Raw genomic sequence first — 16,678 nt, forward strand, 5'->3', positions numbered from 1 at the left:
GTTGTGTTTACTAAAACCACTGCCATTTAATGGCCCCTGTAGTGTACAGTATATTGGAAATACAGTGAATAGTGCTTAGTGAATCTGAGCTCTCGTCTTCACCTGCAACCAACTCCCTACTTTTCTGGACATCAGTTTTTCTTTCACTGAGGGGATTTGAGCACGTTGTCTTCGCAGTACCTGCCAAGGTCTATATTTATGACTCTGTGGTCCAAGGAAATTTATGACCAGTCCTATAGGATTGATGAACACAGGAACAAAATTTTTCAGAGAAAATGGGCTCAGCTTCTATTCCATATTTTTTTCTTGATATCAAAATAAATAAAAACTTTCCCTAGAGCTTCACAATGGATGTAGATCGTTTAGTATCACCTGTTGCTAAACTGAGAACTGAGTGAAAATGTGGGTGGTGAGGTTGTCAAGATCCCTTGGGAATGGGAGCCCAAGCTCTCTGGGCAGTCCTCTGATAAAAGCATCCTGCCATCTTCTCTCCTCTTCTCCTCACTGAGTCTCCTATGCAATCGACACTTGGTTTAATCAAATCCAGTCAGAAAGGGGAGTGTGGCATAACACAAACTGATCTACAAGTATAAAATATTAAGGCATCAGCCCAGGAGGCTGTGCTCTGCACTTTTTATTTAATAGTGAATGCAAAGGGCTTTACAATTTAGAAACATTTTTGTGGGTAATCAGACTGAAAAATATACTTGTCCCACCAACCCCTAGAAGACAATGCAGCATAATTGACTTTGACCAAAAAGCAGCTGACATATTTTCCAGTCATTTGTGGTATACAGCCCAGAGTTTTATCATAATTTTCCAGATAAAGAAATGGAGACAAATAGAAATTATTTGCCCTGAAGTCAGAATTTAACCCAATATATTTTGCTTTCTGCTTTAGAAAGATATTACCCAAAGAAGAGAAAAGATAACATTTGAAGTTACTAAAGGCTGTGCTAATTACTGGGTATTCTTAGAAGGGCATTTAAGACTTCAATTGCCAAAAGAGATGTTTTCTATTGAAGTTAGCTGAAAGTCTAAGAATTCTTTGAAAAATACGTTTTACCTCAAAACTGCTAGAAAGCATTGTTTGGGGGGACTTATCATTTTTAAGATTATAAAACAATAACAGTTTGGTTTGCAATCAGGTTTTGCTATGGAATAACGCCACGTGCTGTATTTCATTCATCCAGTGCTCACTTTCTAGGTATAAATTGCAGGCAAAACTACCTGTATATCCAATTAATAGGGCTTCCCAGATGGCACTTGTGGTAAAGAACCCACCTGCAGATGTAGCAGACATAAGAGTCATGGGTTCAATCCCTGGGTCAGGAAAATCCCCTGGAGGAGGGCATGGCAACCCTCTCTAGTATTCTTGCCTGGAGAATCCCATGGACAGAATAGCCAGCTAATATCCTACTTACACGATTCCACCACTTAACTCTCCTCTGTCTCATGCTTCAGTAACATATAAAATAACTCTAGAACTTGATCAGGCTTTAAGTTGGCTCTGGGCCTGGCCTTATAAGAGGTATGGCTGCATTCATGGAAAGTTAAAGAAATCTAAGAAGGAGAGATATACAAGTGGTCACTTTTCTACTCTGAAGTATTTAACTAGAAATAGTATTTTGTTACAACCGGACATTTCACATAGCCCACAGAATTCTAGATTTTATCAACAAAAATGTCCCATTTCTTGATATGACTTAAAGCATGGATTATAGATCATGTATATACACACTTATACTTACACAGGATCTATGGATAGATGTGTATTTATGTATATGTGACATTATCCATCTCAGTTCAGGAATGCGCTCTGCTCTGCCCCCTAGTGCCTAAGAGAGGAGATGCTATAAAATAAGTCGATCTGAGTTCCAGACCAGTTAATTAAGAGATGTTTCAGACCCTTGAAGGCTTCCCTGGTGGCTCAGATGGTTAAGAATCTGCCAGCAGTGCAGGAGACTGGGGTTTGATCCCTGGGTTGGGAAGATCCCCTGGAGAAGAAAATGGCAACCCACTCCAGTATTCTTGCCTGGAGAAGCCCATGGACAGAGGGCTTGGTGGGCTACAGTCCATGGGGTCACACAGAGTCGGACACGACTGAGGGACTAACACTGTCACTCAGACCCTTACCTATTACGTTGGTGATTCTGCTGAACAAAAACTTTCAATACTTTTTCCTTGCGGATGATGTCTATTCAAATAAATTGACAGTCACTCTTTGCCGCTGCTGTTAATGTTCTCCATACAAGTGAAATATTCTTTACACATGCCAGCACCTGCGACTGACGCCAAGTTCCATGTTTCAGAGTGTCCCACCCTCCGCAGATCGTCCTGCCCATTCAGAACTGGGCACCAGAAGAGGAGCCTCGCAAGGAGGAGGGAGTTGGACCATCGGTGGAGCATATTTATGAGGTAGTCCTTGTCGCTGTTGAAGCTGCGTTCAGGGTTCATTCTTATGCTCTTTGCTAATAAGCTTTTCACAGCATTTTAAAAGATCCCAATCCAAGATCCAGCCTAGATTTGTGCTGTTTGCTCTCATATTGCAGTGGGTGGTGGGAGGGTGTTCTATTAAATAACCACTGGCTTTTTACTGGCAAGAGCCATTAAATGGTGAGAAACACCTTATCTTGTTCCTATTCATGTTCTTTTTGTTGCTGTTCAGTTGCTCAGTCGTGTTCAACTCTTTGAGACCCCATGGACTGCAGCACGCCAGGCTTCCCTGTCCTTTACTATCTCTTGGAATTTGCTCAAACCCATGTCCCTTGAGTCACTGATGCCATCCAGTCATCTCATCCTCTGTCGCCCCCTTCTCCTCCTGCCCTCAGTCTTTCCAGCATTCCAGTCTTTTCCAGTGAGTCAGCTCTTTGCTCAGGTGGCTTAAGTTCTTTATTTCCTCTCTTTTAATATTTGGATGTGAGAGTTGGACTGTGAAGAAAGCTGATCGCCGAAGAATCGATGCTTTTGAACTGTGGTGTTGGAGAAGACTCTTGAGAGTCCCTTATACTGCAAGGAGATCCAACCAGTCCATTCTAAAGGAGATTAATCCTGGATGTTCACTGGAGGGACTGATGCTAAAGCTGAAACTCCAATACTTTGGCCACCTCATGAGACGAGTTGACTCACTGGAAAAGACTCAGATGCTGGGAAAGGTTGGGGGCGGGAGGAGAAGGGGACGACGGAGAATGAGATGGCTGGATGGCATCACCGACTCTGTGGACATGAGTTTGAGTGTACTCTGGGAGTTGGTGATGGACAGGGAGGCCTGGCGTGCTGTGATTCATGGGGTCGCGGAGAGTCGGACACGACTGAGCGACTGAACTGAACTGAACTGACTGAAGTCTAGAAATGACAAACTCCCTAGATTTTATTTCACTTCTTCCTACATTTTCAGCTATTTTTAAAACCCACCTACCTTTTAAATTAAAAGTCACCAACCAGGAGGTACTAGACAAAACTGTATGGATTATCTGCTATTTTATATTCCCCAAATGGGTGTATCGCATGGGTGGATGTTTGACAGATAAGAATAATTTTACTGTTCATTCGACTAACCTCAATCAGATATGTATGTTATTCTGAGATTTGAAATCGTCCATTTATCTTTTAGAAGCAAACCAGCAGCTTGTGATAAAGACCTGTTGATCTGTTTCTACTTCAAGTGTTAAATTGTTCATAGAGAGGAACTTTGTTGACACATTATCTGAAACATTAAAAAATTTTTTTACTGTTAGAAACCAAGATATAGTAAATGGTTAGTTTAGTAGTTCTTTTTTTTCTTAATAAAGTATTGGGCTGGCCAAAACGTTTGTGTGAAAAACCCAAACGAACATTTTGGCCAACCCAGTACGTGCTGTCAGGGGACACGTTATTCCTGTTCATCTTCTCGGGGCCAGCAAAACTATGTTCCGAGCCATTTTCTATTTGAGGTTCCCTCTTGGTTAATGCCGCCTCCCCTTGTTGTGTCATGCATGTCGCTGACCTAATAATTCTGACTGTATCTTTCATCTTAAGTTACAAGGGACTTGAGTATCATTCTCTGAGAATAACAGTTAAAGCCAATTCAGAGCTGACGAGATGTTTACATATATGAGAAAGAAGCATCAACTCCTGTGTAGTGTCAACATTAAAGCCTCCCATCCCCCCAGCCTGTGGTCCAGAATCAGACACCCTGTGTAAAGCTGGATCAAGGCTTTGGCTTATGCTCTCTTGATAACAAAAGGATAATGCACTCCCAAGGCCATTCTGATCAAGAACCTCACTGGGGAAAAAATGCTGTCAAGTAATTTATTAAACCTTGTGTGCACTAGTCTCTCCTTAGAATGGTGAAACTTTAAAGTTTGAAAACATTCAAACTCAATCATTCTCAGGGTAACCCTGCTTCTAATCTGAGCAACAATGGATCATAAAATTTAAGGGTAATACCCAGTAATGCCAAAAGCAATCACTGACCATTGCTTACAGGCTAGTTTCATGTCTCAAAATATACTTTTATCAATGGATGGCATGTTGCTTTGATAATGTGAATGAAATGAGCCACCTTATAAGCAAAACCAATTATAAATTGTTTTATGGATCATTATAATTGTCAGAACTGTGAAAAAAGAAAAGGACAAAAGGTCCCAGCTAACTTTGAAGTGAATTTTCAAAACCACAATAAATTTAAATCCACTTAGTGGTGTTCCCAGGATGTTTTGTGTCCTGCAAGTACAGGATTCTTGTGTTCAAAGAGTTCATCTCTTTGTGCAACGTGGCCTTTCTTTCCTTGAGATTCACTGATTAAAACAGAAGGAGCTCAGCTTTGAAATGCGCACTTGAAGTGAACTGTGGTGAGCCTGGGCCATCTCTGGTATTTGATGGATAGCCATTTTTCCAGGGGGTGAGAGAAAGTGCATCGCATATGGTTACAATCGACAAGTCAGTAGTCAGGAAAGAGGCCAATTTCAATGTAAAAAAGAATAACCAAGTTTAGAAAGCAGATAATTAAAGTGAAGTTTCTCTCGCTGTGATTAGATTAACATAAACAAGGTAAATGGCACAGTTATCAGACATGGTGAAGATGGCCTTTACAAAATTCTACACTGAGAGCTTCACAGATTGAATTGTCTTCTCTAAGCATCAGCCCATCTTGCTTTCAGGATTCCTCTTAAGAGACTCTTCCTCTTGTCACAGTCCTAGTGCAGATGACTTAAAGCCAAATCCCTGCTTTTTTAGAATGGGTTCTGAGTCTATGGAGGTTGATTTCAACTTGCTGCCTTGTGCTGACCACTCCATAACATGTTCCCTGCTTGCAGCTGCACAATATTGGACCAAGCACCATCAGTGACACCCTACTGGAGGTGGGCTGGCCCTTTTCTGCCCGGGACGAATTTCTCCTCTACATTTTTCATATTCAAACTCTGGGACCTCTGCGATGTCAAACAAATCCTGATATCAACCCACAAGATATAAAGGTAAGGAGTCTGCTCTAATCAGCAACTTTGTTTATTTTCCATAGTAAGGAGAAAATAACAGTGGCTAATTAAAAAAAAAAGTGAAATAATTATATGACTTCAGTGAAAATTTATCAGATCTTTGCTTTTAGTTTTATAGTTAAAATGCCAGACCTGGGACTTCCCTGGTGGTCCAGTGGTTAGACTCCATGCTTCCAATACAGGAGATGTGGGTTCAGTCGCTAGTTGGGGAACTAAGATCCCACAAGCTATGTGGCCAAGAAAATATTAAAAATGAAATAAGAAAAGCCAGACCTAACTTAAAATATCTCTTCTAGAAAGCATCAGTTTCTCCTGGTTTATGGCTCATGGCAGCCTGTCATTCATTTAGCCTCTTCCAGTGCATTAACTTTTACACACGGTCTGACCAGCAGTAGAACCCAACCCAAATCAGAAACCGACTCCTTGTCATGTTTTGGAGAATGTGTCTAAAATGCTGTTTTAAAGTCTTTTTTGGTATATTGCCAAAAGGCATAAGGGTCTTTGCCAAAACGGGGTTTTCCAGATGTTGCCAATAGCAAGTGGTAAAATGCGATTATTTGCCAAAGGCCATCTCAATGCCCTTGAGAACTCCCAGCCTGGAGTTTTCAGGACCCCAGCTTTCAGAGGTGCCTAGGGCAGTGCTTCTCAAACTCTGAGCGTATTGGAATCACCCGGAGATCTCAATAAATAAAGCACGGGGTCCATCTAGGGTGGGGTCTGAGATTCTGCCTCCCTGAAGACCCCCACTCAATCACCTAGTGAGTCACTCTTTAATCAGAAACTCAAGCTTCCACAGAGCTGATTCGGTCCAGATTAAGACCCAAGACCCAAATCTGGCTTTGGGGTCCTTTTGGAAAGGAAAGAAATTAATGAGTGTAAGCCCTTGAAAATGTCACATTTGAATGAAAAAAAAAAAAATTCTTATTAATGTGATGTTGTCCTCAAAAGAAGAGTTCATTGAAGAGCGAACATCCTCCAGGACTGGCAGGGACAGAGTATCTCCATAATCAACCAGGCAGAGTCAGACTTCGGGAAATACTAATTCAACAATCCTGGGTGCAGGTCTGCCTCTATTCTCAGCCAGTGGCACTGAGGCACTGACGTTATGAAAGGATTTTTTCTTCAACCCAACATGCCTTCTATTCAGACAGAGGAAGAGTAAAAGGAGGTCCAGTATTCATGGATTTATGGGCGTCAAGACTTCTTCCTTCTTTTGGGGGAAATAATAAGGCCACTTGTCTTCCACAAAATGATTTAAAATGCATCCTCCTTGGCATCCTTCACCCCTGCCCCACTTCCTCTCTCTTCACTGAGATAATTTTAACATCTTCAAGGACAGTAGCTTATTATAAAATAGTATCTTCAGATGTTAATGGATAACATCTAAGTAATTAAGACATTCATATCTCCTCTTCTCAGCTACCTTAGACCCCGTTTCAGGCCTTAGCTTCTTGGAGCAAGTGGTTATGCAGATGGTTTCTAACTCTCTTTGACTGTCCTGCTTTGCTTGTGTCTGACACTATTTATATATGTTTGTATATATTATGTAACTTGTTTAATACCCCACAAGAAACTGACCCAGACATGCCCATGAGTGTCCAGGAGTCCCTGGCAGAGGCATGGGGCGGCAGCGGCCTGCTTCAGGGTCTGAGGCACTGGCTGCAGCAGTGCCTACATGGGACCTTTTGAAGGAGGTCGCCATTATCTTCATTATCTCCACCATGGTTTGGCCTCACGTCAAGCAACAGGAAAGAAACAAAGCCCTGAGAAAACTGGATTAAAGATTTACTGAGCATGGCCCTGCCCATACAAACAAGACCCAGTTTTCCCCTCAGTCAGTCTCTCCCATCAGGAAGCTTCCATAAGCCTCTTATCCTTATCCATCAGAGGGAAGACAGAATGAAAACCACAGTCACAGACAACTTACCAAACTGATCACATGGACCACAGCCTTGTCTAGCTCAATGAAACTATGAGCCATGCCATGTAGGGCCACCCAAGATAGATGGGTCATGGTGGAGAGTTCTGACAAAACGTGGTCCACTGGAGAAAGGAATGGCAAACAACTTCAGTATTCTTGCCTTGAGAACCCCATGAACAGTATGAAAAGGCAAAAAGATAGAACATTGAATGATGAACTCCTCAGGTTGGTAGGTGCCGAATATGCTACTGGAGATCAGTGGAGAAATAACTCCAGAAAGAATGAAGAGATGGAGCCAAAGCAAAAACAATTTAGATGTTCAAGCAGGTTTTAGAAAAGGCAGAGGCACCAGAGGTCAAATTGCCAACATCCGCTGGATCATGGAGAAAGCAAGAGAGTTCCAGAAAAACATCTATTTCTGCTTCATTGACTATGCCAAAGCCTTTGACTGTGTGGATCACAATAAACTGTGGAACATTCTGAAAGAGATGGGAATACCAGACCACCTGACCTGCCTCTTGAGAAACCTGTATGCAGGTCAGGAAGCAACAGTTAGAACTGGACATGGAACAACAGACTGGTTCCAAATAGGAAAAGGAGTACGTCAAGGTTGTATATTGTCACCCTGCTTATTTAACTTCTATGCAGAGTACATCATGAGGAACGCTGGGCTGGAAGAAGCACAGGCTGGAATCAAGATTGCCGGGAGAAATATCAATAACCTCAGATATGCAGATGACACTACCCTTATGGCAGAAAGTGAAGAGGAACTCAAAAGCCTCTTGATGAAAGTGAAAGAGGAGAGTGAAAAGTTTGGCTTGAAGCTCAACATTTGAAGATCATGGCATCTGGTCCCATCACTTCATGGGAAATAGATGGGGAAACAGTGGAAACAGTGTCAGACTTTATTGTTTTGGGCTCCAAAATCACTGCAGATGCTGATTGCAGCCAGGAAATTAAAAGATGCTTACTCCTTGGAAGGAAAGTTATGACCAACCTAGACAGCATATTAAAAAGCAGAGACATTACTTTGCCAACAAAGGTCCGTCTAGTCAAGGCTATGGTTTTTCCCGTGGTCATGTATGGATGTGAGAGTTGGACTGTGAAGAAAGCTGATCGCTGAAGAATTGATGCTTTTGAACTGTGGTGCTGGAGAAGACTCTTGAGAGTCCCTTGGACTGCAAGGAGATCCAACCAGTCCATTCTAAAGGAGATCAATCCTGGGTGTTCATTGGAAGGACTGATGCTAAAACTGAAACTGCAATACTTTGGCCACCTCATGCGACGAGTTGACTCACTGGAAAAGAGTCTGATGCTGGGAGGGATTGGAGGTGGGAGGAGACGGGGACGACAGAGAATGAGATGGCTGGATGGCATCACCGACTCGATGGACATGAGTTTGAGTGAATTCCGGGAGTTGGTAATGGACAGGGAGGCCTGGCGTGCTGTGATTCATGGGGTCGCAGAGTCAGACATGACTGGGCAAGTGAACTGAACTGGAAGTAAAGTCTGATACTGTAAAGAGCGATAATATTGCATAGGAACCTGGAATGTTAGGTCCATGAATCAAGGCAAATTGGAAGTGGTCAAACAGGAGATGGCAAGAGTGAACATTTTAGTAATCAGTGAACTAAAATGGACTGGAATGGGTGAATTTAACTCAGATGATGATTGTATCTACTACTGTGGGGAAGAATCCCTTAGAAGAAATGGAGTAGCCATCATTGTCAACAAAAGAGTCCAAAATGCAGTACTTGGATGCAGTCTCAAAAATGACAGAATAATCACAGTTCATTTCCAAGAAAAACCATTCAAATTGAGAGTAATCCAAGTCTATGCCCTGACCAGTAATGCTGAAGAAGTTGAAGTTGAATGGTTCTATGAAGACCTATAAGACCTTCTAGAACTAATACCAAAAAAAGATGTCCTCTTCATTATAAGGGACTGGAATGCAAAAGTAGAAAGTCAAGAGCTACCTGGAATAACAGGCAAATTTGACCTTGAAGTACAAAACAAAGCAGGTAAAGGCTAACAGAGTTTTGCCAAGAGAACGCACTGGTCATAGCAAACACCCTTTTCCAACAACACAAGAGAAGATGTCTACACGTGGACATCACCAGATGGTCAATACCAAAATCAGATTGATTATATTCTTTGCAGCCAAAGATGGAGAAGCTCTACACAGTCAGCAAAAACAAGATCGGAAGCTGACTGTGGCTCACATCATGAACTCCTTATTGCCAAATACAGACTTAAATTGAAGAAAGTAGGGAAAACCACTAGACCATTCAGGTATGACCTAAATCAAATCTCTTACAATTATACAGTGGAAGTGACAAATGGATTCAAGAGATTAGATCTGATAGAATGCCTGAAGAACTATGGACGGAGGTTTGTGACATTGTATAGGAGACAGGGATCAAGACCATCCCCAAGGAGAAGAAATGCAAAAAGGCAAAGTGGTTGTCTGAGGAGGCCTTACATCAGCTGAGAAAAGAAGAGAAGCTAAAGGCAAGGAGAAAAGGACAGATACGCCCATTTGAATGAAGAGTTCCAAAGAATAGCAAGGAGAGATAAGAAAGCCTTCCTCAGTGATAATGCAAAGAAACAAAGGAAAACAACAGAAAGAAAACAAAGGAAAGCCTAGAGATCTCTTCAAGAAAATTAGAGATGCCACGGGAACATTTCATGCAAAGATGGGCACAATAAAGGACAGAAATGGTCGGGACCTAACAGAAGCAGAAGATACTAAGAAGAGGTGGCAAGAATACACAGAAGAACTATCCATAAAAGATCTTCATGACCCAGATAACCACGATGGTGTGATCACTCACCTAGAGCCAGACATACTGGAATGTGAAGTTAAGTGGGCCTTAGGAAGCATCACTACGAACAAAGCTAGTAGAGGTGATGAAATTCCAGTTGAGCTATTTCAAATCCTGAAAGATGATGCTGTGAAAGTGCTGCATTCAATATGCCAGCAAATCTGGAAAACTTAGCAGTGGCCACAGGACTGGAAAAGGTCAGTTTTCATTCCAATCCCAAAGAAAGCAATGCCACAGAATGCTCAAACCACCGCACAATTGCACTCATCTCACACGCTAGCAAAGTCATGCTCAAAATTCTCCAAGCCAGGCTTCAACAGTATGTGAACCATGAACTTCCAGATGTTCAAGCTGGATTTAGAAAAGGCAGAGGAACCAGAGATCAAATTGCCAACATCCGTTGGATTATCGAAAAAGCAAGAGAGTTCCAGAAAGACATCTACTTCTGCTTTATTGACTATGCCAAAGTCTTTGACTGTGTGGATTACAACTGTGGAAAATTCTGAAAGAGCTGAGAATACCAGACCACTTGACCTGCCTCCTAAGAAGTCTGTATGCAGTTCAAGAAGCAACAGTTAGAACTGGACATGGAACAACAGACTGGTTCCAAATCCAGAAAGGAGTACGTCAAGGCTGTATATTGTCACTCTGCTTATTTTTTTTTTTTCCATTCTGCTTATTTAACTTATACAGAGTATATCTTGAGAAATGCCAGGCTGGATGAGGCATAAGCTGGAATCAAGATTGCTGGGAGAAATATCAGTTACCTCAGATACACAGATGACACCACCTTTATGGAAGAAAGCAAAGAAGAACTAAAGAGCTGCTTCATGAAAGTGAAAGGGGAGTGAAAAAGTTGGCTTAAAACTCAACATTCAGAAAACTAAGATCATGGCGTCTGGTCCCATCACTTGATGGCAGATGGATGGGGAAACAATGGAAACAGTGAGAGACTTTATTTTGGGGGACTTCAAAATCACTGCAGATGGTGACTGCAGCCATGAAATAAAAAGACGCTTGCTCCTTGGAGAAAAGCTATGATCAAACAGACAGTATATTAAAAAGCAGAGACATTGCTTTACCAACAAAGGTCCGTCTAATCAAAGCTATGGTTTTTCCAGTAGTCATGTATGGATGTGAGAGCTGGACTATAAACAAAGCTGAGCACCAAAGAATTGATACTTTTCAACTGTGCTGTTGGAGAAGACTCTTGAGAGTCCCTGGGACTGCAAGGAGATCCAACCAGTCCATCCTACAGGAGATCAGTCCTGAATATTCATTGGAAGGACTGATGCTGAAACTGAAACTCCAATCCTTTGGCCACCTGATGCGAAGAACTGACTTATTGGAAAAGACCCTGATGCTGGGAAGGATTGAAGGCAGGAGGAGAAGAAGACGACAGAGAATGAGATGGTTGGATGGCATCACCAACGCAATGGATATGAGTCTGAGCAGGCTTTGGGAGTTGGTGATGGACAGGGAAGCCTGGAGTGCTGCAGTCCATGGGGGTCGCAAAGAGTCAGACATGACTGAACAACTGAACTGAACTGAATTTTGTTGGTTGTGAGTTATTTTTGTTGTTGTTGCAATTTAATGATCATTTACACTGGCTGGAAATGTACTAATAGTAACTAGCCTTAAACTTTGACAGGTTGGTGCAAGCTGGGTGGGAGTATATCCCCATTACCTACATTCCCGGCTACCCAGTTATTCCTTAAAGTGTAGATTTTGATCCAAGGCTAGTGCAAAATGCAGCTTAGTTGTGATCATTTTATAAAATTTTTCTATAGAAACATAATACAAAATTTGTTTACAGATACTTCTCTGGTGGTCCAGTGGCTAAGACTCTGTCCTCCCAAAGCAGGGGGCCCAGGTTCGATCCCTGACCAAGGAACTAGATCCTGCATGGGCAACTAAAAATTCTAATGCCACAATTAAAGATCCCATGTGCAGTAACTAAGATCCAGCTCAGCCAAATAAATAAATAAATATATATATATTTTAAAAAAACATATCATTAAAAAATAAGATTTGATTACAATAGAAAGTAAGACCATGGTAAAATAACTAATTATAACAAGTCATAAATTCTTGAAATTCTGAATTCATGGAAACTTGAAATATTACTTGCAGGTTGTCAGAGTACTTTTACCTATATTTAACAAGTATGACCCAAAGAGTCTAAATGACCTTTTATCAATAAATAGATTTTAAAACTTGATAATCAGCATATTTTTTTACATGAATACCTATAAAGAATTGAGAATATTTGAAAATTACTTTCTTTTTAAGATAGTAAATAATTTCTCGGTGAAGTCACTATTAATTTACTTGACAATTTCTTTCTGTGTAATGCAAAGCTAAACAGTCTACTCACTGACTTAAATATAAATTGGAAATTAGCAAATTATTTATTATATCTTGTTACCATCAAAAGAATAGGCTAGGTAAATTTTTAAGTCTAATATCAATTTCAGATTCTTGCAACAAAGCTAATTTGAAGGGTATTTTTAATTGGAGTACTGATAGTTTTATCTTAAACTAGCTAATTTTTTTTAACTTAGCTCTTTAACTGAGAAGCAGAGAGAAGGTAGATCTGCAATAATGAAAAGGGAGGCAGAAAATATTTGTATAGGCAAAATTAAATCACAGTATTATATCTTGTGGCTTCCCAGGTGGCTCAGTGGTAAAGCATCTGTCTGCAATACAGGAGACGCAGGTTCGATCCCTGGGTCTGGAAGATCCTCTGGAGGAGGAAAAGGCAATGACCTCCAGTATTCTTGCCTGGGAAATCCCATGGACAGAGGAGCCTGATGGGCTGTAGTCCATGGGGTTGAAAAGAGTAGGATATAACTGAGCAACTGAGCACGCACATGCACATTAAATCTAACCTACTGGGTGGACTAAGGCAAATTTCCTTACTATATGGTTCTACGATTCCTTTATAAGTAGAGCCATAGGAAGTGAGTGCCCCTTGAAACCTCTGCATCTGCAAGTCTTTTCTGAGAATGCTCCAGTCTCCACTGGATGAGCCACCAAAATGTCCCAACCATGGATCTGTCAGAGGAAGAACTGTCTACTTTTTGAAGTTTCCTCCAGAGGATTTCCAAAGTTGCCCATCATATTTTCCTCTCCAGGCCGTCAGTTGGTTTCCCTTCAGAAAAATCTCTTTCTCTTGTATTCACATACATTTCTTTAGTCAGTTTCTCCTCCTGTATAATATATAAATATCTCATTTTTATTCATTTCCCTCCTTCACTGACTCCAACTCTCACATGTTCTAAGGAAATTGGCTTATAAATTAGAAACCATCAGATTTCCTTTGAAACATTTTCTAGGCCACTCACTTTAAGGAATCAGTGCCACCAACTCTGAAACTTTTGAAATTCCCCAGATGTCCTCTGCAGAATCTCCATAAGGCTTCAGTTCAGTTCAGTTCAGTCGCTCAGTCGTGTCCAACTCTGTGACCCCATGAATCACAGCACACCAGGCCTCCCTGTCCATCACCAACTCCCGGAGTTCACTCAAACTCATGTCCATCGAGTCGGTGATGCCATCCAGCCATCTCATTCTCTGTCGTCCCTGTCTCCTCCCGCCCCCAATCCCTCCCAGCATCAGACTCTTTTCCAGGGAGTCAACTCGTCGCATGAGGTGGCCAAAGTATTGGAGTTTCAGCTTTAGCATCAGTCCTTCCAATGAACACCCAGGATTGATCTCCTTTAGAATGGACTGGTTGGATCTCCTTGCAGTCCAAGGGACTCTCAAGAGTCTTCTCCAGCACCACAGTTCAAAAGCATCAATTCTTCGGCGATCAGCTTTCTTCACAGTCCAACTCTCACATCCATACATGACCATGGGAAAAACCATAGCCTTGACTAGACGGACCTTGGTTGGCAAAGTAATGTCTCTGCTTTTTAATATGCTATCTAGGTTGGTCATAACTTTCCTTCCAAGGGGTAAGCATCTTTTAATTTCCTGGCTGCAATCAGCATCTGCAGTGATTTTGGAGCCCTCAAAAATAAAGTCTGACACTGTTTCCACTGTTTCCCCATCTATTTCCCATGAAGTGATGGGACCAGATGCCATGACCTTTGTTTACTCTCATTAAATCTATCAGTATTTATTATAATGTACTTAACACAATCGTTATTTTTCTATTTTTAAAAATTACTCCTGGAGTAACCTCCCCAGCTTTAATTTTTACTGCAAATACTTAGTTGTATGCATCAAAGTCATATTGTGGATGAAGTAGATTTTCCTGTGGGCTCTCCCGATTTCCAAAGAGAAAGGTATTTGGAGTGCCAAACTTCTAGCAGAAAATCTTCTGAAATACAACCTGTCTATAAATTGAATATGCATTCCAAATGCCACTGTGCTCATATAAGCCTTCAAGTCTGAATAGGCCTGACGGGATTCAGTTCTAACAGGAGGTATTACTGTCTGGTTATCCCATCAGTGACCTGAATGTCCACAAGGTTTGATGAACAGACACTGACCATGTTGAAAAGCCACCACCCTATTCATGTTCTAAGACCTGTGACTGTCTCAGGAGACACTGGGCACAAGACCTCACCCACATACACCTCATTTGCTGTGCAAATACAGACCATCAACAACTAAGTTAGGGTTGGGGGAGATGGAAGATGCAAGCAGAAGTCAGTGAAATTTTTATTTTTAAGTATCAGTACTTTCTTTATATTAGGCTTCACGGGGATTCACTCAGTTTTCTCTGTGACCCTGTTCAAACATCTGAGTACAGGGGTAGATGGATGCCCCGGGGAGATGATGGAGTTCAGGAAAAGCTTGAGTGAGGTGCACAACCCCTTGTGGTGCACAGCTCAAACAAGCATGAGGTGTGGCACTTGGGGGTGTCACTGTCACCCCTGCTTTTACTCCTGCCTCCCAATGAAAAGGTTGCAGTCTTTGGTTTTCTGTTCTTCCCATGATGGCTCCACTTTATTTATCGGTCTTCTATAATCCCAGGGGCAAAAGCAACCGTAAAGTTTCTGCCTCCAGACTTCACGGTCCAGGGCAGGGACACAGGATTTGAATGTGGTGATTTCCCCATATTCTACCATTTAAAACATTTTGAAACAAACTGTCTGCAACACTCAGACAAATCCATTAAATCTAATTTGTTCCAGATCCTTCTTGGAATAGAGTTTTAGAGTTGGATAAAGTATTTTAAAAATATTCTAAAGGCAGTAAAATAATGATTTCAAACTACAAAATTTCTTATTTTGGTGGACTCTCTCCTGGGGTCAGTAAGGTCCTTCAGATAGGCTACAATCTCTTGATACGATGAAGCTAAGTAAGCAAACATGATTAAGGAACCAAAGCTGCACAAAGAGACAAGGCCTATTTTTTTTTTTAATTGGCAAGATTTCATCAGTAACAGCCAATTATGAGATGCTGGGAGACAGGGCTACCGATTGTAAGAGTGTAGCTCGAGGGGGAGACAGACAAGGTGGTCAGATCCAACCTGTGTTAAGATCACGATTGAATCTTCTGGGGCTAACTTCAAGAGAGGGAAATCCTGAGGTGAAAATAATCTGGCAGGGACTAGACTAGGATGACCGATAGCAGGAGAAAAAGCCAGAGTGTAAAGAACTGTCCTCGGAGCCGTGGAAAGCAGATAGTTACAACCGAGAATTGATCTCTTGAACAAGACTGTTCCCACAGGAAGTCCAAATTACAACCAGATAGCGCAGACATGGAAAGCAGAAACACAGAAACTGTTCATCAGGGATTATAGCCCGGCAAATTGTTTTTCTTTTTTTTAATCAGTGGGCCGCCGCAGACAGTGGCTTGGCAAACTTGCATAGTTTTGTCTTATCCTTAAGAGAATTTTCTTCCTTCATGACTGCCTCCATTTATAGTACTTACTGCTGCTTTCTGATTCCGAATGCAAGATACTTGTTACTTCCTAGGTCAGCAGCTCTCAGACCAAACTCTCTCTCCCTTTCTCCTCCCTCCTTTTTTTCTTTCTCTCCTCCTCCCTCCTTTCTTTTTTGCTCTCTCTTTCTCTCACTCTCCTGTTCCCTCTGATACAGGAATTTCATCCACCTCTTACCTAAAACACTACCCATAGTAGTCTTACTTACAACATCACCATTTTTCAGCCACCAAAGTCAATATCCTTTCTGGGGTCTGTTTCTCTTTGCCTTATCTTCTCTTTAAGATGGTTTCCAAATTCTCATCTATATTTCAAAATTTTAAAAATACATGTCCAGCAGCTAAGCTTCAAAATCACCAAGAGAGTGAATTGCTTCTTTCAGTTCCGCTTTGCTGTACTGTTCAGGAGGTTAAGACAACTGTGGCTTTTATTCTCTCCCAGCAAATCCTGAACATTTACATCTTAAAGAAAATGACCTGGTGGACCGACCCCCTGGACGCAGCTCTGTTTCGATTTAATTATAGACACAGAGTCACATGAGAAAAAGGCAACTGCCTTT

General features: G+C 41.5%; 1 protein-coding gene across 1 annotated transcript in view; it reads left to right on the forward strand.

The window, feature by feature from the left end:
• Positions 1 to 16,678, forward strand: part of ITGA8 (integrin subunit alpha 8) — a 203,458-nt gene that overhangs the window by 139,769 nt on the left and 47,011 nt on the right. Inside the window, exons 24-25 of the mRNA XM_055429258.2 lie at positions 2,313 to 2,418; positions 5,298 to 5,456. Of these exons, the coding sequence (XP_055285233.2) occupies positions 2,313 to 2,418; positions 5,298 to 5,456 (265 nt within the window). The remainder of the gene's footprint in view (positions 1 to 2,312; positions 2,419 to 5,297; positions 5,457 to 16,678) is intronic.

The sequence above is a fragment of the Moschus berezovskii genome, chromosome 15 (genome assembly GCF_049115385.1).
Source record: "Moschus berezovskii isolate FMDL1 chromosome 15, NW_MosBer_1.0, whole genome shotgun sequence".
Lineage (NCBI taxonomy): Eukaryota > Metazoa > Chordata > Mammalia > Artiodactyla > Moschidae > Moschus > Moschus berezovskii.